The sequence below is a fragment of the Heteronotia binoei genome, chromosome 21 (assembly GCF_032191835.1).
Source record: "Heteronotia binoei isolate CCM8104 ecotype False Entrance Well chromosome 21, APGP_CSIRO_Hbin_v1, whole genome shotgun sequence".
NCBI classification, from domain to species: domain Eukaryota; kingdom Metazoa; phylum Chordata; class Lepidosauria; order Squamata; family Gekkonidae; genus Heteronotia; species Heteronotia binoei.
The window spans coordinates 165,166,269-165,190,233 of record NC_083243.1 but is presented as its reverse complement, the minus strand read 5'-3'; the positions used below and the strand labels follow the sequence as shown (position 1 = coordinate 165,190,233).

Genomic DNA, 23,965 nt, shown 5'->3' with positions numbered 1-23,965 from the left:
TAGGGAGTTCCGTGTCCGCTTTAGTAGCCTTAACTTTTTTAAAAAATATGTCTGTGTTTTAATAAGCGTGATAGACGGAAAATTTCCTGATTGAAATCCCCCTAAATAAATATTAAGTGTTGTGTCTGCCCAAATCGCTTTCTTGTTCTGGCAAAAGTTGCCCTGTGGTTCACGTTATTTTTCAGCGTGAAATGTCAGCTACTTCTCTCTGCTCTGTCTTCAGTATACAGGGATGGCAGCTGAGGATCCTGCTGTATTCACCTGCAGCACCTTGCCTTCTGACTCCCGGCTCCTGCCAACGGTGACTAATGCCTATTTGGGTACCCGTGTCTACAGAGACATCCTCCATGCCAATGGAGTGTATAATGGAGCAGTTGGGGACACACACCGTGCAGATATCCCTAGTCCTATCAATGTCCAAATGAGTGTGTCAGCTGCGGATAGCCAGATAGAGACTTTCTCCCTGGACACCAGGACTGGTATGTAGCAAAAGAACCTCCTGCTTGTTGTAGTAATGTGAAAATGCCACCAGGACTGTGCCTCTGTTTAAGTTGATGTGGAGTACAGAAATCAGGTGTGTGGTTTTTGTTTTGCTTTTTTTAAAAGAAGCCTCCTTTAAAACAGGCAAATAAATGTGCTAGAGTATTGGATTAGGTATAGGGCATCTTGAGTTCCAGTCTTCACTTGAGTTCCAGTCCCCAATGACTTACTCTGCAAGAAGAAAATGAGAATTCAAGCAATATCACCCTAGAGGGAGAATAATGTGATAAAGATTTTTTTTCCATGATGAGAAAGCATTTCAAATTTCAGCAGAAAAATAATCAAGATTTGGTGACTACTTTCTACCTTCCTTTATCAGTGGGGTATTTTTTAGTTAGAAGAGCCCATGGCGCAGAGTGGTAAAGCTGCAGTGCTGCAGTCTGAGCTTTCTGTTTACGACCTGAGTTTGACCCTGGTGGAAGCTGGGTTCAGGTAGCTGGCTCAAGGTTCACTCAGCCTTCCATCCTTCCGAGGTCAGTATCTTGCTGGGGGGGAAGTGCAGATGGCTGGGGAAGGCAATGACAAACCACCCCGTAAAAAGTCTGCTGTGAAAACGTCATGATGCGACGGTCACCCCAGAGTCAGAAACAACTGGTGCTTGCATAGGGGACTACCTTTACCTTTTTATTTTTTAGTTCTGTAAGGTACCTAATATAATTCTGAAGTACATAATAAACGATATTCTGAGCATGTGCACAGACATCCTTGCCCAAGCAAATTCTTTTTAAAAGCCCTGGGGTGAAATTTCATTTATTTTAAATGACATTATTTATAGTCTGCCTTTCTCACAGAGATTCAAGGTGGATTGCACACAGTGAACCAGTACAATCAGAAAAATGAGACATTAGGATTTTAGAAGTCTGGAACCACCAGAAAGAACTGAAGCATGGCATAAGAATTAACATAAAGTATCACAGAGATTACATAAGTAAGATCATTTATGTAAGCAAGTTTGTAAAACTGTTTTGTGCAGTGCAATCCTATTACCTGCTCAGAAAAGCCCTCAAGAATAGTTCAGTTTTGCATAGTTTGCAGAAAGCGGAAGCCTTCCTTACCTCCTTGGGCAGGCCATTCCACAAGGTGGGAGCCACAAGAGAAAGCACATGTACAGGCGGTTATTGATTTATGGATAGTAGACTTTTGCAAAACTGAATTCATATTCTCTCTTGTCCACAGGAACCTATATCCATACAATCCAGTCCTCCAGTTATACGGCCACACACAGGATCTATGCCCATCGCTCCCTTGTCCACCTTTTGGCCTTCAGCATCACCATCCAGAAGTCAGCTCTTCAAACTCAGCCTGTCGTGGTGAACCTCCAAACCCAGTTCACGCCAAAGAGTCCAGACGTAGACTTCCATAGGGGAGCAGATTTCCACGGAGCTCAGTGAGTATTTCTGCTTAAGTCTTCAAGGGTCCTTCCTTCCACTGACTTAAAAAATAGTGGCTGAAGTATGTGGGCTTTAAAATCTGCTGTTTTACATGAGAACTTAGGCCAAGTGATGGTAAAAACTGAAATCCCAGTGAGAGGATTTTGGCAAGTTCTTGGAAGCTGTCATGCCAAATGACATAATGAATCACAACCATGGAGGGAGTTTGGCTAGGCCTTAGACATGACAGAGTCTCCACTCTTGGCCACTTCTTGCTACGTGGAGCTTTTGACTCATCTTCATGTCTTCAACTCTGGTTGTTCTGCTGTTTCGTACTGGGATGTACAGGCTTGTAAAATACATCACCTAGCCCTTTAAAAATAGTATAAATTGGTTCCTTTCCTAAGGAGCTCACAATCTACATTACAGTGGAAGGAAGCCAATAAAGAGGTGATGAAAGGATCACACAAGGATGAATGTGAGCAAATAGCATTTCAGTTGGGGATACAGGCTATGGTGTTCAGCTAAAGGATTTGTAAGAAAGATGGGTTTTGAAGACAGATTTAAAGGGAGAAAGAATACTGCCGAATTGGTTTTCTGGTAGGAACTTCTTGCAAGGAGAAAAGAACAGAGTCCTTAAGGAAACAGCAAGTGAGTTGTGAGCAGGAAGACTAAAGGCCACAGATAGGAAAGTAATAGAGAAAGAAGAGGCAAAAGATGGAGTAGAGCAAAGCCACACAGGGAGAGGCTTGTCTGATTTCCCCATTGCTGCTGAGGCTGGGAATATAGCATGGTGGTAACAGAGCTTCTGCATGGCAGGTTTCCCTGCCTCAACAACAAGCAGACCCTTTCCTGGAGCCGCTGGGCTTTTCCAGTTCTTGTAAAAAAAGAAAACCCACACAATTGAATACTATTATATCAGTATAACATTATAACAATTTGTGTGTTAGGTTTGATTTAATTTGATTTATTGGATTTATATCCCTCCCTCCCTGTCGAAGCAGGCTCAGGGCGGCTCACAAACAATAAAAACAATGCATTGCAGTAGAACAGTTCAATTCAATCAAACATTAAACATTTAAACAATTAATCAGTTCAACAATTTAACAGTATAAACAATTAAAATATTTTGGTGCTAATGTCATTTAATTTCTGATGGCATTCAGTACTCGTAGGTATCCTTTTATGTTATTGTATCAGCAATTCAGTTAAAGGCTAACCAAAATAATGTTGTCTTGCAGGCCTTGTGGAACTGGGCAAGGTTCCGCAGGGCTCTAACCTCCTCCTGCAGTTGGTTCCACCGATGAGGGGTGGCGATTGAGAAGGCTCTTTCCTTGGTGGTTTTCAATCTTGCCTTCCTTGGCCCGGGGATCGAAAGAAGGTTTTGCATTCCAGATCTACCTACTTTTTGTTTTTAGATGATAACTGGAAATTCAGAGAACCTGATATACAGATTTTTATAAGATTATATCACTATAAACAGGGAGGTTTTTTTAGCAGGAATGCACAGGCACACAGTTCCGGCTTGGCATCAGAGGTGTGGTCTAATATGCAAATGAGTTCCTGCTGGATGCAAATGAGTTCCTGACTGTAAAGATGTTTAATTGCCAATTTTTTTAAAAAAAAAATCCTCCTGGTTGTGGGTGGGGCAGCAAAAATAGCTGCCATGAGGGTAGGAAATTCCAACGCACATGGCAACCATCCATGTTTGCAATCTTTCCCAAAACTCTGCAGCAAAACAGGGTTCAGAATGCTTGGAGAAGAACCATGGGAGGTGCACAAATATGCTGCGATGCCATAGGGAAGTGGGGGGAAATGCTGCTTCATAATGGCATTGAACCCAGGACAAATAACCAGTGTGGAAATGGCTAAGGACTTTGTGCTAGATGAGAGGGAATGCTAAGTGAAAGGTTGAAGCAGTGGTGGATGTGACAAGTCTAGAAATTGAGTTCTCATTTCTTTGACGATGCTCTGACTCATAAGGTCTGTCAGCATTTCCTACTTTCTCCTTTAGCTATCTGTATGGAAAGACCTTGATTCCAGAAGTGGAGGGTGGTCCTCAGCCTACTGTACATTTGATCTGGACCCCAGTGCCGCAGTCAGTGACCCTACCTGGGAACGAGACAGAAAAGAGCTGGGAGTTCCTCACAGCTGTAGCAGAGAGTGAAGAGGACGTGAAAAAGTATTTCCATGAAGGAAAGTCACTGATTGATTCTGGCTTTTTATATGCCCATCACACCCAGGCATGGGCAGAGACCTGGAAAGGATGCTGTGTTAAGGTTGATGGGCCTCTTTTATTGAGTCAGGCCATTTATGGGTGTCTCTATTATCTACTAAGTGCATCTCCTTCCCTGGGTTCTTGTGACTTTCCATTTTCTGGAATCAGTCCTGGAGGCCTTTCAAATGGCACACAGAATGAAGATTACTGGGGCCATGTCTTCTGGGATCAGGTGAGCACTGGACTTTCCCCCCTTCTCACTTTTGTTTCTCACTGCTGTGAAGTAGTAGTAGGGAGTCTGAGTTATCATTGCATGCTAGTGAAAAAACACCTGAAGAACTACCGTTGGCCACCCCTAGACTAGAGGATTCTAATCTTGCCCCAGTGTTTTTATGTTTTAACTATACACATGTAAGGAGACGCTTCAACATGGCAGGCTGGACACAGGGACTGATGTGGAGAGAAAGTCATGGAAGAATGGCACCCCAGTTCCCACCCAATTCCAGTTCTGAGGACCCTGAAGTAGCTCCATGGCCAGTGTCTCAGCATAACAGAATGGCATTTGATGCTGAGTTTTCATCCCCAGTGGAGACCACCTGAAAGCTTGAGGAAACTGTTGTAGCCTCTCCTTTGTCCTATTGACTATGAGCTGCTGGACCTTAGTTGTGAGAATGTTCTGCAGCTTTTGTGCCTTGGAGAGATAGCAAATGCAACATAGGTTGTAGACATACAGAAGACAGGGGTTGAGGGATGGGAATGCTTTCTATATTGTTATCCTCCCACATTTTCTGCACTATTTTTATATGTCTTGAGATGTACTTATGATGTTTTTGAGGGTTCTTGTTTGTTTAACACAGGATACTTGGATGTACCCAAACATCTTGCTTTTCTACCCAGAGGTAGCTCGTGCTATCTTAAAATACCGGATCCAAACTCTAGAGGGAGCCCTGAACAATGCACAGAAGCAAGGATACAAGGTGGAGTAGCATGCTGGGCAAAGACAGAGGGACAGTCAACAATTAGCTCTATTCACAGCCTAATTACACCCTTCACCTTTTACAGGACTGCCTCATTTCTGCCTTAACTTTTGTCAAACAGATTTGCTTCAGAAGCTTGCTGTTGAAACCAAGGTCCCTTCTACACTGCAACCTCTTCCTGATTTGTATTCATTTATTACCCAATTGTTCATTTTAAGTGAGGTGGCAGTGTTTCTTTTCAGACAGCAGTAAAATCTGTTTGTGAATGCCATTAAAGCACTGTATCTATTTCAGAGGATGCCATATTTTTTCTACAGTGCCTACCATTTGTTTTTCTTGGTTGTTGACTTTTGTTAAGGCTGTATGCTACAGTACATCGGTATATCATTGTTTTAAGTGGAAGTTTCTACTCAGTATTCCTTTCGCCTTGCCATGCCTGCACAGTGTTAAGAATAACGGAAAGAAAACCAACCCATGGGGCTGGGCAGGGAGGTGATCCAGTTTGAAGGGAACTAAACAGTTAGGTAAGCAAACAGTATTCATTCAATGTCAAACTATCAAGGGAATTATTGAAAAAGAATTTAGGGGTGTGTATGGTGCAGAGTAGTAAAGCTGCAGTACTGCAGTCCGAGCTCTCTGCTCACAACCTGAGTTCAATCCCAGCAGAAGCTGGGTTCAGGTAGCCAACTCAAGGTTGACTCAGCCTTCCATCCTTCCGAGTTTGGTAAAATGAGTACCCAGCTTGAGGGGGGAAAGTGTAGATGACTGGGGAAGGCAATAGCAAACCACCCTGTAAAAAGTCGGCCGTGAAAATGTTGTGATGCGACGTCACCCCAGAGTCGGAAACTACCTTTACCTTTCTATCAGCATGTAAGATGACTCAGAAAGAAAACTTAACCCCAGGGCTTTTTTTTTGGAGCAGGAATGCACTGGAACACAGTTCTGGCTGGCTTGTCATCAGGGAGTGTGGCCTAATATGCAAATGAGTTCCTGCTGGACTTTTTCTACAAAAAAAGGCCCTGCTTAACCCTAATATAAACAAGCAGGTAATTAGTATAACAGTATTCTGAAGGGAAAGTGTGGGGAAAAATGACTTCAATGCTAGAGAAGCCAGGACTGCAGAATGGCTGGAAGATGGGGAAAAGCAAGGTGGCACATATCTCAAAATAGAAATATATTGCTACATGGAACACTTTAAAAAAAAAAGCAGGAAAATGCCCAAAGGGGGAAAAAATAAGTAGTTTCTTCAAATGACACTGCAACCTCTTCCTGATTTGTATTCATTTATTACCCAATGACTCAGAAGAGCTGCAGCAACAACAAAACTTGAATCAAAGAGGTTTTGAAAAACATGGGTTAAGTCTCAGTTATCTTCAATAGTGCATGGTAAACAAACTGCATACTCCTGAATGGGAGTATCTGGGTTTGAAATTTCCAATGAAACTGGAAAAACTTTCTGAATTGGCCTTCCTCTTGCTACCAACAGCATCCTCACCTGTCATCTTTGGGCTTTTATTGTGGCAGGGTGGCAAGTTCCCTTGGGAGAGTGCAGCCACAGGCCAGGAGGTCTGTCCTGAAAAGGTTTATGGTGACCAGGAAATCCACATCAATGGAGATGTTGTGCTGGCATTTGAGCAGTATTACCACATCACGCAGGTACTATAACTGGGGCATGTCTTGGACCTTGCACAAAAGAGGATGGGTGTTCTTGGTTTCAGCCTATCTCATGCCGTGTCATTGGCTGTTGAAATTATCTTGTCTTATACACATGATTCTCTTATATGTTTCTGTTCATGCTTTCCCTAAAACCAGATTATCCTGCTGTAGGCTTTCCCCACACATTCAGCTTTCTCTTTGATTTTCTTGGCAATCAATCCACAAGCACTGTAGAAATGTCATATGTTTTGGGCATCTGCAGAGTTTTGTCAGTAGCCTTTGACACAGACAGTCTCACTTTTCTTGGCAAAATAGAGCCAGTGCTTTCAACTTTTGCACACATTGATCAAGCACAAGTCCTTCTGGCTGCAGGCAGGTCTGAGCATCATTCACTTCAGTTAGTACTGGGCTCCTAAAATGCAAGAATGAGAGAAAAAAATAGGTCATGATGCAAACTAACAGACTTCCTGCATCACCCTTGGTTTCAGAGGTTCCTTCTGCCCCATCTCTCAACACTTCAAAAGCTTCTATTATTTCCTCAGTGTGGTCAGCAAGTATGCATACAGCTTCATGCTTTGAACTCCATCTAGTGCCACACAATTGCTTTAAGTGAATTGATATATGTTCCTTAAGAACATCCTACCTATGGGTGGAGCTTGCGAAGAATGTGTACACCTTTTCCACAGTGCCAAAGAAAGTCGCAGACTGTGCCCAACACCAACTGCATGCACGCCAGCAAGATTAAGCGAGTGATTGTTACATGGCACAAACACTGCTTTGGGATTTATATCCAAAGTACATTTCTGTACACGACTAATGTGTCCAGCCATAGTTGTGGCATTGTCATATCCTTGGCTGTAGTAGTGCTCCAGTTTAAGGCCATCTGCTTGTGACTTGTCACAAATCTGTTTTGTAATGACATCAGCTGATTTCCCATGTAACTGAATAAAGACAATGAAAGACTCTACTACCCTGACTAGTATCTTCAGTGTGCACATATCGAATCACTTGGGACATTTGGTCAGTGTGAGAAATAGCTAGAGTGCTGTCAAACATGATAGCATAATACTTGGCCTTGTGATTTCTTGAAAGATGGCTATTCTAATGTGATAATCAAGCAGGCTGATGAACTCATTCTGGCTCTGTTGAGAGAGATAGGACACAATATGGCCATCTGTCTGCTGAACCTTGTGAAGATGTGATTGGCAACTGGGTCAAATTTGGCAAGTAACTTGAAAGTTTCTTGGAAATTTCCATAGTTACCATCTGTGCTTAGATCTTCTGAAAGACCATGTAAAGGTAACGTTTGCCTGGGCAGATCAGGTACTCTGGTTAAGATTGCCGTTCACTTCTCAAATGACCTCTGTTGTGCAAGCTGGGCAACATCATCAATAGCGTCTTGTTTCTGTTGCCGCATTTCAAATTCTTTCCACATTGTAAATGCACTGAGGTGATATGAACTGTGCTCATGTTCTTTTCATGCATTAAATCCACTTGGCTTTCCAAAAGAATTTTCCCCTTTGGCCTTCTGAAAAAGCAGGCAAGGAAATCAATATGCAGGACAGTTTACAGGAGAAAATACCAACCATGTTCTTAACATAGTCTCACCATTGTTCAAATTCATGTAGAACCAATCCTTGGAAAATGATATGCCATCACTGTCTTTTGGAAACAATGCATCCTTATTCTGCAGTTCCACTGTCCCTCTCTTGACATGTTCAGTTTTCAAAGTCTCTGCTTCTAAAGCAACAACATGAATGTCTACAGTCACTGGACGAGGCTCGTGAGGTTCCTGTGGTGCTGTTGGTGAGCCTGGTGTACTTTCAGCAGTATTTACAAGAAACCTGTCAAGGCTTCCAGATAGCTTAGCTTGTTGCTCCTGCTCTGTCTTCCTCCTCTTCCTGCCTTGTGCACCTCATTCTTTTTTGTTTGGCATTGTCTGCCCTAGCCTAGGCCTAGAGGGTTTGAAGGAGCCTGCAGTAACTGTAAGGCCTACATCTCCCAGGTTCCTTAGGATCCCTCTTATTGGCCAGCCAGCAGTTTTAGATGGAAAACTGGCCCAATGGAGGACAGAGGGGTGGGACCTGGGAGAAAAGCAGAAGGGGAGGTGTTCTTTTCTCAGGGAGTAGATCCAAGAAGAGCTGCTGTGGACAAAAAAGTTCCCTTACTCAGAAGGGGTTGACTTAGTGAAGGAAAGCACACAGAGAAACAGGGATGTAACAGCTAGTTGCGTTAGTGTGTTTTGTTTATTTTCCCTTTGCCTCCTTTGCTGTTCTTATTGTTACTTGCACCAATTTTCAACCAGTTGTTAGTTCACTTTTAAAATAAGACCATATAATATCTGTAGAGGTGAACAATATGTCATTCTGAGTAGAAAATCTTTATTTTATATATATATATATATATATATATATATATATATATATATATATATATATATATATATATATATATATATATATATATATATATATATATATATATATATATATATATATATATATATATATATATATGCATTTTAATTATGATTTTAGCCAATATGAAACAGTACCACTATCTTCAAATGGGAAATCATGCTGTTAATAGGTATTATGTATGTAATTCACCAATAAGGGTTTCATGAGGACAGTATGGCTGTTATTAGCAAAAAGAAAAATACTGTAAGAATGTTACGTGGCAACATTTATTTGTCAAAGATTTCAGGCTTTCACGGCTGGTAACATCATTAGGGTTTGTAGAATCTTTCGGGCTCAAGTGGCGTTGCAGCCGGAGTAGGCGCTCTGACCCTCTTGGCTGCTGTGCATTGATCAGAGCGCCTGCTCCGGCTGCAACGCCACTGAGGATGTTCTCCGCAGCTGAGAACGAAACGTCTGGAAGAAAAACTTTCTCCAGTAGAACACTGCACTTGAGCCCGAAAGATTCTACAAACCCTAATAACGTTTATTTGCCACGTCAAGTTGAAAAACTGTGTAGGATGTTTGAACATTGAGAGAGTTTCTGTGTGAGGGGGAGGGTGTGCTATTTTAAAAAATTATTATTACTTTCTTTTTGCATCCATAAGAATTTTGCACCTGGGATAACTGCCCCTATGCCCCCCCCATGCTATGCCAGTGGAGGTATGGTTCTTCCACTCATCTGCCTGCCTTGCGCTTTTTCACAATTGTGGAGTTTATTTTCTTCCACATGTATCTTAAATAATCAGGGTTTTCAGGGGAGGGTTCTGCTGTTGTCAATTGTGTCAGAGCATCCACCCACTTTTGAAACATTTTTTGCACATGCTTATATTGATAATGGCTCCTTTAAAAAAAAAAAGGCATTAAGATATCTATATATAAATATACTGTTGTAATGATAAATTGAGCAGGTTCTCTGAATTCCCAACTGTCATTAAGTAAATCTCTATACTCTTCCATTGTAAAGGTATGTCTTTTTCCTTACAGCTCCGTGAAAGAACTAGAGATTTACTTTTAAAAAATGAAACTTGGGAATTCAGAGAACTTGCTTGACCTATCACTATAGCAGCATATTGACATTTTAGTGCCTTTTTAAAAATCAAAAATGAAGCCACTTTAGGGTGGGAGTTGGAGAGGGAGCAGTTTGGTGACAACAGCCCAGTCATCGAAAAAATGGGCTGGAGGTGCTTGGGAGTGGGTGGGACAAAGAAAACTGACAGAAACGTTATTCGTGAGGAAAAAGATCACTCGGAGTTGGCTACCAGAAAAAGACTGGGGTAAAAGGGCTCCCCCACCACCACCTCTGCCGGAAGTGAAAACTAAAGGCACAAAAAATGCATGCAGAAATCAGGATAAACCACAATAGTATGGGGCACAAACATATGGGTAAAAACCATGTGAAAAAAGCTGTTGGATGGGAAGCCATACTTGTTGACCCACTGAGCCCCTCTTACCTGTTTGGTTCTAGGATCTGAAGCTGTTCCAGGAGGAAGGAGGTTGGGATGTCATCCATGCTGTTGCTCAATATTGGTGCAGCCGCATGACATGGAACCCAGAAGAGCAGAGCTACCATATTAATGGTAAGTTTGTGAGAGAAGAACCCCTCTGCTCCTCCTGCAAGACCGCTTCCTCTTCCAGGTATACTGTACCTATTTCTGCTATTTAGCTGTCTGTCTATCTATTGGCACTAGCATTTCTTGCATCAACTGTGTTCCCACCTGAAGAGCCTGAAATTGGTAGAGCAATAATTTTGTTTTTCTCATTTAGGCACAGATTTCTGAGGACTGAAAAGAAAAAGCTAAGCAAACCATATACTGGATGGTAGTGTTAGGATTGTTTTCAGTCTTCTGAGAGAAACCCAGGTGGCTCCATTGCTGTTTTCTTGACCAGTCCCCGGTTTCTTCTGCTTTGCCTCCTATTGGGCTCCATGACTGTACTGGGTATTTGCCTTATCTAATCACTGAAACATCAAAAGTTGAAATACTGGGGGAATCTGCCTTCATTGTTTATCAATAAAAAATCTCAGTCAATAAAAAAATCTCAGGTCACTTATGGACCTCCTGACATCCTTTCTAGCTTGCATGTCAGAATTGTCTGCAGGATGCTGTCCTGTACTTCTCAGCATTTTTACACTGAGGAGATGGGGTTGAAACCAGGTGGACATAACTGATGGCGCCTCAGGAGCAGTGTTTCCTGTAAGCTAAGTTAGTGTGAGCTAGCTCACAGTATCTAGTCTCCGGCTCACACATTTTTGTCTTAGCTCAGGATAATTGGCCCCAGAGCAAACTTATTTATGTAGCAGCTCTCAACTTTAATGCCAGTAGCTCACATTTTCACTCATAAGTTTCCACAGCTTAAAGGGAGGATTGCTCAGGAGTAGGGCTGACTGGAGGAGTTTCTGTTGTATGCAGAGTGCCCTGTTTGGTGGCGACAGCCAAAGGACTTATACAGAACAGACAGTTATATGCAAATGTATATAGCTCTCAGAATCTAGCTTTACATGACTCTGCCTTTACTTGGCCAGAGTTTAAGATCTCAGTTTACATGCAGAGTCGACAAGCAACCCTACTGAAGTTGTTCTTTCCTTGTGGCAATGTGAAAAAGGGAAAAGAAGGTTGTGTTTCCCTGTTTTGAAGTATCTGCCATCTCCCAGGTGTGATGCCCCCAGATGAATATCATCGTGATATAGATAACTCTGTTTATACCAACGTCATTGCCCAGAAGAGGTAAGAGATGTGCACAGACTCCTTGCTCTCCAGACTCCTCCAGTCTCTCTCTCATCTTTCCACTTTGTGCTAAGAGGTGAAATTTATAGGATGCAGAGGACTCCATTAACTGAGCATAATATCCAAAACACTCTGAGAAAAAGTTTTCCTTTTGGGCAGCCCAGACCTAAATGACTGTTTTAGCTAAAAAAATAAATAAAGCAATTATGTTCCATTTGCTATTCAAAATGCCTTAAAGCAGGGGTGGCCAACGGTAGCTCTCCAGATGTTTTCTGCCTGCAATTCCCATCAGCCCCAGCCATTGGCCATGCTGGCTGGGGCTGATGGGAATTGCAGGCAAAAAACATCTGGAGAGCTACCGTTGGCCACCCCTGCCTTAAAGGATAGACACAAGATTGCACCCAGAAGCATTGTGAGTGTGGGTGAACTACTGGCTGTTGCTGAACCAGTGCTTGAGTGGTGTCTCCAGTATCTGTTTTAGGATTTGTGTCACAATCAGAACCCTGCCAGGAGGGGATCAGCAGCCTGGCACAGATTAGAAGATCAAGATGAGGAATAATTATGCTGAAGCCTGGCCACTGTTGTACCTCCTTTTCCCAGTTTTCACAGTACTTTGGGCAAATTGGTCCCCTTCCCCAGACAGATTTGCATTTCCAGTGTTGAATAGCATAAACATGTATGAGAAAGGAAAACGGTAATTTTGTATACATTAAGTGGATGTCCATGTCTAATATATCCAGGTTCAAATGGCTAGATTAAAACTCAGAAGGTGGCAAGAGTACCTCAAAGAAACTCAGTTCTGTCTTTCTTTTATCTTTAATACATATCTTTAATACGGTAATACAAGATGTTGCAATCATCCCAGTTCTTAGATTTCTACTCTTTGCTCACTTCTTCTGTTTTCCTTGCTTCTTTCCAGCTTGAATTTTGCCATTGATTTGGGCACTCAGTTATGCATTCCCACCCCTGAAGAGTGGAAGGAGATGAGGAAGAAAATCAAGATACCATTTGATAAAAACAGAAGGTTCCACCCAGAGTATGATGGGTACTGTCCAGGTACTGCTCTGAAGAAAAGAGGATTCATCAAACTCTGTAGAGTTTGGCCTGCTTTGATTATTTAAAGGACAATATTGATCTTAGCTTGCTGGAAGAACCTCAATATAAGTCAGTGGTCATGTAATGGTAGTGCTTTAATCACTATCTAATTGTCTCATGCAGTGTTCCCTCTAAGCTGCAGCGTCTTAGATCATTGGTAATGAAGAGAAGCATGCAGGGGCAAGCTTGCTCTTCTGGTGGAGGACAGCTAGCAAGGTGGCAAGAGTACCTCAAAGAAAATCAGTTCTGTCTTTCTGTTATCTTTAATACGAATCTTTAATAATACAAGATGTTGCAGTAATCTAAGCCCAGTCATCTAAACCCAATTTGATATCACTTACCTTTCTTGCATCTTTTAAACTGGGAGGAGGAATGAATGGGGTAGGGATTGGTCTTGGAGAATATGTACCTCCAATTACCCAAACAACCATGAGCTTCTGAAAACATATCGATGGGTCACCAAATTTGTTGGGGGATTTATACTGTACCCCCAACAGCACAAACCCCAAACCAAAACCTGCAGTTGCCAAAACAACCTGCAGTTATCAGAAGGCTAATACTCACTAACATATTTTTAAGACCTCATAGATAAATGTTATTAGACTCCAAGTTTAGAAGAGCAAAAGAGAGTTTATTAGACTCTAAGGTTCTCCTTTGGACAGAAGGCTTAAAATATATGGACAGAAAAGCAAAACAGAAAACAGCTACACAGAATTCAGTCAAGCATAAAGCATAACATACAATAAAGCAGAGAGCATACTGAAAAATATAAGTCCCAACAGGGACTTCAACCTATTAGTTACATTATCCCATTTAAAATCTAAAACCCAAGACCCTATGCTCTAGATTCTAAGTCTGAGCATTTACTCTATGTTTGAGGCCTCAAACAGGAGATGACTTGAAAACAGCAAAGGTTGTTAATTCTCTTGGGCTGTCCATCAGAGAGAGACTGTCTCATGCGGGTGTGATCAGACACAGAAGAAGCCTCTGGTGCAGACCAGCCACCTGTGCTCAAATGTCCAGGGCTTATAAAGGCTCACCATCTCTATCTTATCAGATGTTTATGCATTCCAGAAAACTTCAGCTGCATTTTAATATAAACAATTTCACAGCCAAATGAAAACAATCAGAGCCCAGATTGCCCTCAGATCCCCTCTACCTTTCACCTACTTTCTGGGTGTTTATAAATGGCTGTTTCCTGTCATACCATATAAGGATCATTCCAAATAAGGCCTTTCCTGCCCTGAGACAGCTTCAGCCTTCACATATTAACCCAGATGCTCCACTTAGGCTCTCAGTCTGTGTCTGATATTAGCAATATGAATGCATGATAGTGCTGAATAGCTCAGAACCAAAGAGCTCTTACTGCCCATTTCATGAGCATGGCTACTTTCAGAAAGAGTTCTTGTAGCCAATTTCATAAAGAGTATAGTTAAGATCATAAAGAGGGCCAACCCAAAATAAATTCTGCCACACACAGTAAACCTGCCATAGGTCACAGTGCTCATGCAGGCCTTTTCTCAGCTGCAGCTAACAGAAGCAGTGCAGCCACTGTCTTCAGAGTTGGCTCCAAAAAGATAGTATTCTAATCCAAGTAAGGAGATCTATATGGAAATGTGCCTTTCTGTGTGTTTTATCATTTGCTGAGAAAATTGGATAAGTGCCCACCGTGCATCATGATGTGATCCCTCTGCATTGCATAACTTACAGTGGGATGTAAGTTTGGCTTCCAAACTTTGTTTCTAGGCAAAATTTCAAGTACTAGTTGAAATGTTAATGCTCTGAGTCCAGGTTGCTTGTACTTGTGTAAGTACAAACTTGCCTAACTGTTAAGAACCTTTCTTGGATAAAGGACCATCATTAAATGCCACCACCATCCCAGATGAGGTGGGTGGGTGGCTTCCAGAAAAGGGTTGATGCCTCCACTGTGGAATTCTCTTCTCTTATCTAGCTGATGCAACATAGACTGGTGATTTTTAAGCTTCAGGTGAACACAGCTTTTGTTTTCTTTGCCTTTTGTTCTAATAGTTTTCAGTGTATCAATCTTACCAGTGCAGCAGCTGTTAGGTTTTTCTCGTTTACTTCTGTTGAAAGTCAAATGACTGCTATGTTCATTATAGTGAAAAGAAAATAGTGTTGTATGGGGGGGGGAAACAATTATTTCAAAATGCATAAATTGCAACATTTCTTAACAGACTTCCATTTGTCTAGTCCTAACTTATGTGGCTAGCAGAGAAAGAGAGATGGCTTTTATCTGGAAGTCGATGGTTCAAGCCCCATCTCTGGCATGGACTCACCACTTGACAGGTCACTGTCTGTCCATATAATCCTATTTGTGAGGATAAAGAAATGAAGATTTTAAAGCTTTTTGCAAATAAATGTAATAGATTATATGATGATGGTTCATTCATATGGCCCCATCTGTCCGCATGGAACTTTACAGAGTGCTATAAGCAAAAAGGTCCTTGCCCCAAGGTGTTTACAGTTTATTTCAGCAAGTTTATAAAATTATGCATGGAGTAGAAAAAAGCAGATAGAACACTTTTTCTTCTCCTTCCATAATACTAGCACTCAGACACTCCCAATAAAGTTGATGGGCACTAGATTAAGGATAGACAAAAGGAAATACTTTACTCAACTTGTAATTAAATTGTATAGTTCACTGGTAGTAGATATAGTGATGGGAATGAACATGAATGGCTTGGAAAGGACTTAGGCAGATTCATGGTGGTTGGGGTTCTACTAGGGCTACTAGCCATGGTAACTAAAGGGAAACCATGGCAGCATACTTCTGAATACCAGAACTGGGAGACAACATAAGGGGAAGGCCTTGGCCTACCTACCCTGTCCCCCCCCCCCCCAAATATTGGTTGGCTGCTGTGTGGAACAAGTTGCTGAACAGATGGACCGCTGGTCTGATCAAGCAAGGCTTTTCTTATATTCTAGTGTGAAGTCACTGGTAGATTCAATGGTGATTGACGATCAGATCTCTAGCTTCCTTTTAATGATCTAATAGTTGAGTTGGAATGTGAATGGAGATGGACTGCAGTGCTAGGAGAGGATGGGCTTAACTATTTCCCCCAACTCAGATTTCTCAAAGATAATCATACACAAAGGCAGCTATTTTGCCCAGCATGGAAAAACACATGTATATATATGGCATTTGCACTTTTCACTCCATAAGGCCAATGGCAGCTCTGAGAGAAGACTTAAGTAGTCACTATAGAAGAAGAAGATGATATTGGATTTATATCCCACCCTATACTCTGAAGAGTCTCAGAGCGGCTCACAATCTCCTTTATCTTCCTCCCCCACAACAGATACCCTGTGAGGTGGGTGGGGCTGGAGAGGGCTCTCACAGCAGCTGCCCTTTCAAGGACAACCTCTGCCAGAGCTATGGCTGACCCAAGGCCATTCCAGCAGTTGCAAGTGGAGGAGTGGGGAATCAAACCCGGTTCTCCCAGATAAGAGTCCACACACTTAACCACTACACCAAACTGGCTCTCCACCAGTGGGGAAAGGGTTAAATCCAACTTACTCCAATGTTGTAGTCCCACTCCTGTTCAGCAAACACACACATGGCTGCAATTAGCTTAAAACACATACACAAACTTCCAATTCAGTCTTAGATCTAGTTTGGCCCTTAGGTAGTGTTATTGGGTGAGGAGATTGAGGCTAGGGGATAGCAAAAGTAGAATATTCATAAGATCAGTTATGTTATTGTAGGCTTAGATTCAGTATAAAATGAGGAATAAGGAGTTAAGCCGGATGAATGTAAAAGTGGGATGGAAGAAGATATAGAATAGGAAGGAGACAGGCTGCAATCTAATGAAGTGAATGGAGTATTGTCAGTAGTGGCCTCTCTCCAAGTTGGGGCAACTAAGAAGAGAAAGGTTGCTTCTTGCTGCACTGTTTTGAGGGTTCATTTCATTTTATTCGATTTATATCCCGCCCTCCCCACCGAGGCGGGCTCAGGGCCAAATCTTGGTAATTTTTTTGTAATATAAGCTTGGATGCTGAGACATCATTTCAAAGAAGAGAGAGCAACCAGCAGAACATGTACCACTAAGCTTTATAGAATGTTTGCACACCAAAAAGAAAAGCCAAAGACCGGCTTGCTCAGCTTGTCCATGAAAACACTTTCTAGTACACAAAAATAATATATATTTATTTAGAATTTTTCTGTGCTGCCTCTTCAGAGTCCTGTGTTGTGTTGCACTGATTGTGCAACAGATGTTTTGAGAGCAAACCTCATTACCTTGTCCTGAAAAGCAGCTCCTCATTTCACAATGGAGCTCCACAAAGGTTGTGTATATTTCATAATTCAACCTATCATTTTGTATTTGAAGGTAATCTCTCTGTCATAATTTGTCCAGGGTTACCATCTTTCTTTCTGCCAGGGCCTTTACAAGCTGCACAACAAACAGAACTTCAGCTACAGTCTACAGATGTGGTAGTGGAGAAAACTTCACCTGCTGAATTTTCTGTCATGAAGCTACTGCATTATGATCCTGAGAGCTAAAAGTTATACTTTCAGTAGTGTTCATCAGCAGTAAATAATTTATGTATTCATCTTTCCCCTCTGTTCTTTCTTAGGTGAGCAGGTAAAACAAGCTGATGTTATCTTGCTTGGATTCCCTCTCCTGTATCCCATGGATTCTGAAGTGAGAAGGAATGACCTGGAAATGTATGAACCCATGACTGACCCTACAGGGCCAGCCATGACCTGGGTAATTGGCTGCGAAAGCCAAACAATCATGGCATTGAAAAGGCTGGATATTGACATGGATTTGTTACCAAAAGATGCCTCTTGTAATAGAATTATTCCCTTTCCCCCACCAGAGCATGTTTGCTGTTGGTTGGCTGGAGCTGAAGGAGCCTGAAAGAGCACAACAACTGCTGAGCAAGTGTTTCAGCAACATTACCGAACCATTCAAGGTTAGGCAGGTGGAAACTTTTTTTGTCACTCTCTTCTCATTTTGGGCACCAAACAACAATTTTTAAAAATGTTTCTTTTTTTCTAACTCTCACAGATATGGGTTGAGAACTCTGATGGATCAGGAGCAGTCAACTTCCTGACAGGAATGGGTGGATTCCTCCAAGCCATCCTTTTTGGATACACTGGATTCAGGTGCAGATGAAATTAATAGCTCATTATTAATGTCTCTCAAGTCCATGGGAATAAACAAGATGACTGAACTTGTCAGAAAGGGTCCTCTGTATATCAAAGAGCTAATCTGTGTACAATTTATATAACTTTGCTGTGGTCTCTCTCTAATAACCATTGCAGTTAGAAAAACACGCATACTCTCCCTGCCGCAGTCCCTGGTGTGCTCTTTATGCTGAGGAAAATGTGTGGTTATTTCACCCATCTCACCCAAAATTCAGACCAAGATAAGTTAACAGCCCTCATAGAAAGAACTTTTGTTTTTGGAATAGAGCTTAATCTGCATTTTAGACTTGTCTTGTGTGTCTTTTATTTTCTATAAGAGTGTCTTTTCCCTTCTAGTGCTGTGGTATCTGATTTATTTCCAGTGAATGTGTGTGGCTGCATGGCTGTAGCCACAAAGTTTATTTCCACTAGCAAGCACCACCCCCTGATGCAGAAAGAAGCTGAGTCAATACTGACTAGGACTTCTGACACCACAGAAAATATGTCAAACGATAATATCAGTAGGGTGAGAACAAGCCCTGTTTCTTTGGAAAGGCATGCAGGAAATGGTCAAAAGAACCCAAAATAGGCTCTGCACAGAGAAGAGCTCATTTATGGCACATGAGGAGGTGGTGATACGTCCTCCAGAGGCTGGTTTGCAGCTTGGTTTCTGCCCCTTTTGTTTATTTTTTCAGCTATGTTTGTGAGGCGCTGCAGTATGTGTGTTGCTATGGTTATAAATATATTTATAAATAGTTACTACTACTAGTTGTTTACAAAGCGGTTGTGATGACAACCCTCATCTATGGCTCCGAATCGTGGGTTTTATACCGTCATCATCTGCGACTCCTTGAGCGCTTTCATCAGCGCTGCCTTCGCACCATCCTCAACATCCACTGGAGTGACTTTGTGACCAACACTGAAGTCCTCAAGCGGGCAGAGGTTACCAGCATCGAGGCACTGCTGTTGAAGACGCAGCTGCGCTGGGCAGGGCATATTTCTAGGATGGAAAACCACCGCCTTCCCAAGATTGCCCTGTATGGCGAACTCTCCACCGGCCATCGAAATAGAGGGGCACCAAAGAAGAGGTACAAGGACTCCTTGAAGAAATCCCTTAGCACCTGTCACATCAACCATCACCAGTGGTCTGACCTAGCCTCAGATCGCAAAGCATGGAGGCACACCATCCACCAGGCTGTCTCTTCCTTTGAGAACGCACGCATAGCTGGTCTTGAGGACAAAAGGAGATTGAGGAAGAATCGCACTGCTACAGAACCAACCCTAAATCAGACTTTTCCCTGCAGCCGCTGTGGCCGGACCTGCCTGTCCCACATTGGTCTTGTCAGCCACCAGCGAGCCTGCAGCAAACGTGGACTATTTCACCCTTCTTAAATCTTCGTTCGCGAAGCCAAGCCGAGAGAGAGAGAGAGACATACATAACATAATCTGTATTATTAATATTAAAAAGCAGATAACTATCATTAACAAAGTTAAATCAGCAAGACTGACAGCTGATGGAGTTCATTTCTCTGTTAGCTGAGGTACTTCCTGCAGGGCTTTTTTTTAAGAAAAAGCCTAGCAGGAACTTATTTGCATATTAGGCCACCCCACCCCCCCCAACACCAAGCCAGCTGGAACTGCATTCCTGTGCATTCCTGCTCAAAAAAGCCCTGCTTCTATTTAATTCTAGATGTGCTTCTAATTTCCGTAGTCCAGTTTGGTTATCCATTCTGTATGGCTAGCTCTCCAAGCAGATTTATAGGGTCTCATACCACAAGACACTACCAACCCTTATCAGATGCTAGAAATTAAATCATGGATATACATGGAAAAATGCTCTCTGCCATCCAGATATGACCCTTGGGCTTAGTTAATTTTAGATCTGAAAACCAATTGATGGTATTCTCACCTACTTTCTGTGCTTGTGAGTGTCATGCAACTACCTTAGGGATGAGATTGTTTGGGGGAGATGTCTGATCAAAAGAACAGAGAAACCTTGTAACTACCAGCATCTGTACTAGTGCTAGGAAAGTGCCTGTATTCCAACAGTTCTTTTGCCCTCATTATTACTTGAAGCTTACTAAAGGTGTGCATTTTTATCTGGGACAGAAGGAATAAATCTGACCTTAGATTCTTTTTCACACCTCCTAGGATCACAAAAAACTACCTGAGCTTTGACCCTATTTGCCCTGACAACACAAAAAAGCTAAAGATCACTGGAGTGTGTTACTTGGGAAGCAAACTGACTTTCATGTTCACCAAAGAAAATGTTACCATTGAAGTGACTAGGTCCTCCTATAAACCACCGTACTTCAGTCTGGAGGCTGTGCTGGCAGCAACACAAGAGCACTTTCCTTTACGAGAAGGTACAACTTCATCAATATTTGTAATATTGACATTGCATGGCTTTTACCCTGACTTGGATGGCTCAGGCTAGCCCAATATTGTCAGATTTCAGAAGCTAAGCAGGGTCATCCTTGGTTAGTACTTGGATGGGGGACCTCCAAGTAAGTCTGGGTTGCCATGCAGAGGCAGTCGACAGCAAAACACTTCTGTTCCTCTCTTGCCTTGAAACTCTACAAGGTTGCTATGAGTCAACTGTGACTTGATGGCACTTTCCACTGCCAGGAATTTCAACAGACAGGGATCTCATTCCATAGAGTTATATAAACAAATAGCTAGCTGGAGTTGTACAAATTAATGTCAAAACTTTATCATATCGGGGGGCAGATCTGCTGAGAGGGGAGCTCAGTGGGCAAACGTATGGGGTGCCTGGTTATTCTGGGGCCCAAAGAGCTGGGCAGAGCATGTGATTTGTTTTCATACATTTCATTTGTTCTCCATGGATGGTAAAGGGGGTCCCAGGGGAAATATTTGTTTCTGCCTCCTTGGAGCTTCTTGGCAAGCTCTTGAGAATGGCAGGGAAACAAGATGTTGGGTTGAAGAGTCATACACTTGGATTCAAAGTGGGCAAATAATATAAGTGTATTGGTCAAGAGACTTGGCCATTCATCTTGTCATGGAGCAAGGGTTCATGTGGGCTGGATCTTTTGCTGGAATCCCAACGAAGCCTATAAACAACATTACTTGGAAGTTTTCCCATTTACTGATGGTTTCCAATCCAAAATGCTAGTACTGTGATTCACTGGAAGAATTACACAGACCTGCTTTTAGACATGGAGCTTATATGCACACCAAGCCTACACTTTCCTAAAAGTGACTTCTTTATTTACTACATGTATACCCAGCCTTTCTGCCCAGTGGGGACTCAAAGTGCCTTATATAATTTTCTCCTCCATTTTATCTGTTCAACAACTCTGTGAGGAAGATTAGACTGAGAGTAACTTGCATGGCCCAGCAACACCCAAGAAGCTTCCATAGCAGAAGGCAGATTCAAACTTGAGGCTCAGGATCCTATTGTGATAGTCTGAGGTTATGGCCACTAAATGACACTGACTGACTCTAGGGGTAAATTTGAAACACCTTCTCTCTGGAGCCATGCCACAGTCCCTGATTTGGGGATGGGCACCCAGATAAAAGCTGGATAGTATAGGCTTTTATTCAGGAGCACTTTATTGGCAGCCAAATCAAATTAGAGAATCTGATTTGGCTGAATGGTATTTATTTCATTCAGCAAAGCCAAATGCACACCCCTAAATGCAATCCAAGAAAGTTGTTTGAACTCTTTATTGTATTTTAGCATAGAAAACAAAACAACCTGAAAAAGAATTAACCAAGGGAGAGTTTATACCTTGTGTGTGTTTTTCTATTTCAGGGCAGAGTGTTACCTTCCCTACAGCTGCTGGCTGGATCCAGAAAGCACCTGTTGAAACATTTTAAGCCCAACATGTTTTACTTTTCATTACAAGTATGAAAAACACCATAGAAGCATGGCACAGAACAGGAACCTTCATGCTGAATATGAAGGTATTCTGTGTCTCGGCTGCATTCATTGTATATTTAAGCAACCTGATCAAGTAGGAGTTGATTTGAAATCTGACCACTCTTACCACATTTGCCATGTAGTTTCTTTCCTCTGTGAGTAGGTGCTCAAAGCCTGGGTTGTGGACAACAGGAAGGAAATGTTTTCCTTTTAAGGAAAACCGTAGTCCCAGAAGGAATTTTGAGGTCTGGTTTGATGTTTGATTTACTGCAAGTTTATAAAACACAAGAAAACTGTAATATTTGTTAGTGGCAAACGTATTATTCCATTTGCCAGTATTTCTGAGGCTTGCTAGTATTTTAAGTGCTGCTATTATGATAGTGTTTTAGGCACACATTGACTAGTGCCTGTGCAAATATCCTGGTAAAATCCTTGCCATGTTTCATGAAAAAATGATTAAGGTCAAATAAGAGAATCTCTTCCCTAAAAAAACGGTGTTTTTTCAGTCAGCAGCAGAACCAGTGCAGGTGCCCAGCAGAGGCAATGCTATTATGGCATTGCCAAAAAACCCCCAACAAAGATCAAATTGGATAGGAGGGATTTCCTGGGGAACCATTGTTGCCAATCTCCAGGTGAGGGCTGATGTGAACATAAGAGAAGCCATGTTGGATCAGGCCAATGGCCATCCAGTCCAAAACTCTGTGTCACACAGTGGCCAAAAAAAATATATATATATATACACACACACACACACACACACAGTGGCTAATAGCCACTGATGGACCTCTGCTCAATATTTTTATCTAACCCCCTCTTGAAGCTGGCTGTGCTTGTAGCCGCCACCACCTCCTGTGGCAGTGAATTCCACATGTTAATCATCCTTCGGGTGAAGAAGTACTTCCTTCTATCTGTTTTAACATGACTGCTCAGCAATTTCATTGAATGCCTATGACTTCTTGTATTCGAAGAAAAGTACTTCTTTCTCTACTTTCTCCACCCCATGCATAATCTTGTAAACCTCTATCATGTTACCCCGCAGTCGACATTTCTCCAAGCTAAAGAGCTCCAAGCTAAGCGTTTTAACCTTTCGTCATAGGGAAAGTGTTCCAAACCTTTATTCATTCTAGTTGCCCTTTTCTGCACTTTTTCCAATGCTATAATATCCTTTTTGAGGTGCGGTGACCAGAATTGTACACAGTATTCCAAATGAGACCGCACCATTGATTTATACAGGGGCATTATGATACTGGCTGATTTGTTTTCAGTTTCTTTCTTAATAATTCCCAGCATGGCGTTGGCCTTTTTTTATTGCAAACGCCCACTATCTTGACATTTTCAGTGAGTTATCTACCACGACCCCAAGACCCCTCTTGGTCAATCTCTGCCAGTTCACACCCCATCAACTTGTATTTGTAGCTGGGATTCTTGGCCCCAATGTGCATTACTTTGCACTTGGCCACATTGAACCTCATCTGCCATGTTGACCCCCACTCACCCAGCCTCAACAGATCCCTTTGGAGTGCCTCACAATCCTCTCTGGTTCTCACCACCCTGAACAATTTAGTGTCATCTGCAAACTTGGCCTCTTCACTGCTCACTCCCAACTCCAAATCATTAATGAACAAGTTAAAGAGCATGGGACCCAGTACCGAGCCCTGCGGCACCCCATTGCTTACCGTCCTCCACTGCGAAGACTGCCCATTTATACTCACTCTCTGCTTCCTATTTATTAGCCAGTTTTTGATCCACAGGAGGACTTGTCCTTTTACTCCATGACTCTTGAGCTTACTAAGGAGCCTTTGATGAGGAACTTTATCAAAAGCTTTCTGGAAGTCAAGGTAAACAACATCTATTGGGTTTCCTTTGTCCACATGTTTGTTCACCCCCTCAAA

The 23,965-nt window shown here is 42.2% G+C and overlaps 1 protein-coding gene across 1 annotated transcript; it reads left to right on the top strand.

The window, feature by feature from the left end:
* The first annotated feature begins 228 nt into the window (after positions 1-228).
* PGGHG (protein-glucosylgalactosylhydroxylysine glucosidase) lies at positions 229-22,372 on the top strand. Its single transcript, XM_060262680.1, has 13 exons — positions 229-479; positions 1,717-1,927; positions 3,925-4,360; positions 4,986-5,105; positions 6,630-6,761; positions 10,686-10,797; positions 11,871-11,943; positions 12,863-12,999; positions 17,635-17,768; positions 17,881-17,976; positions 18,072-18,169; positions 20,342-20,556; positions 21,966-22,372. The coding sequence occupies exons 1-13, from the start codon at positions 233-235 to the stop codon at positions 22,028-22,030; spliced, it is 2,076 nt and encodes a 691-aa protein (XP_060118663.1). The 5' UTR covers positions 229-232; the 3' UTR covers positions 22,031-22,372.
* Positions 22,373-23,965: the final 1,593 nt, after the last annotated feature.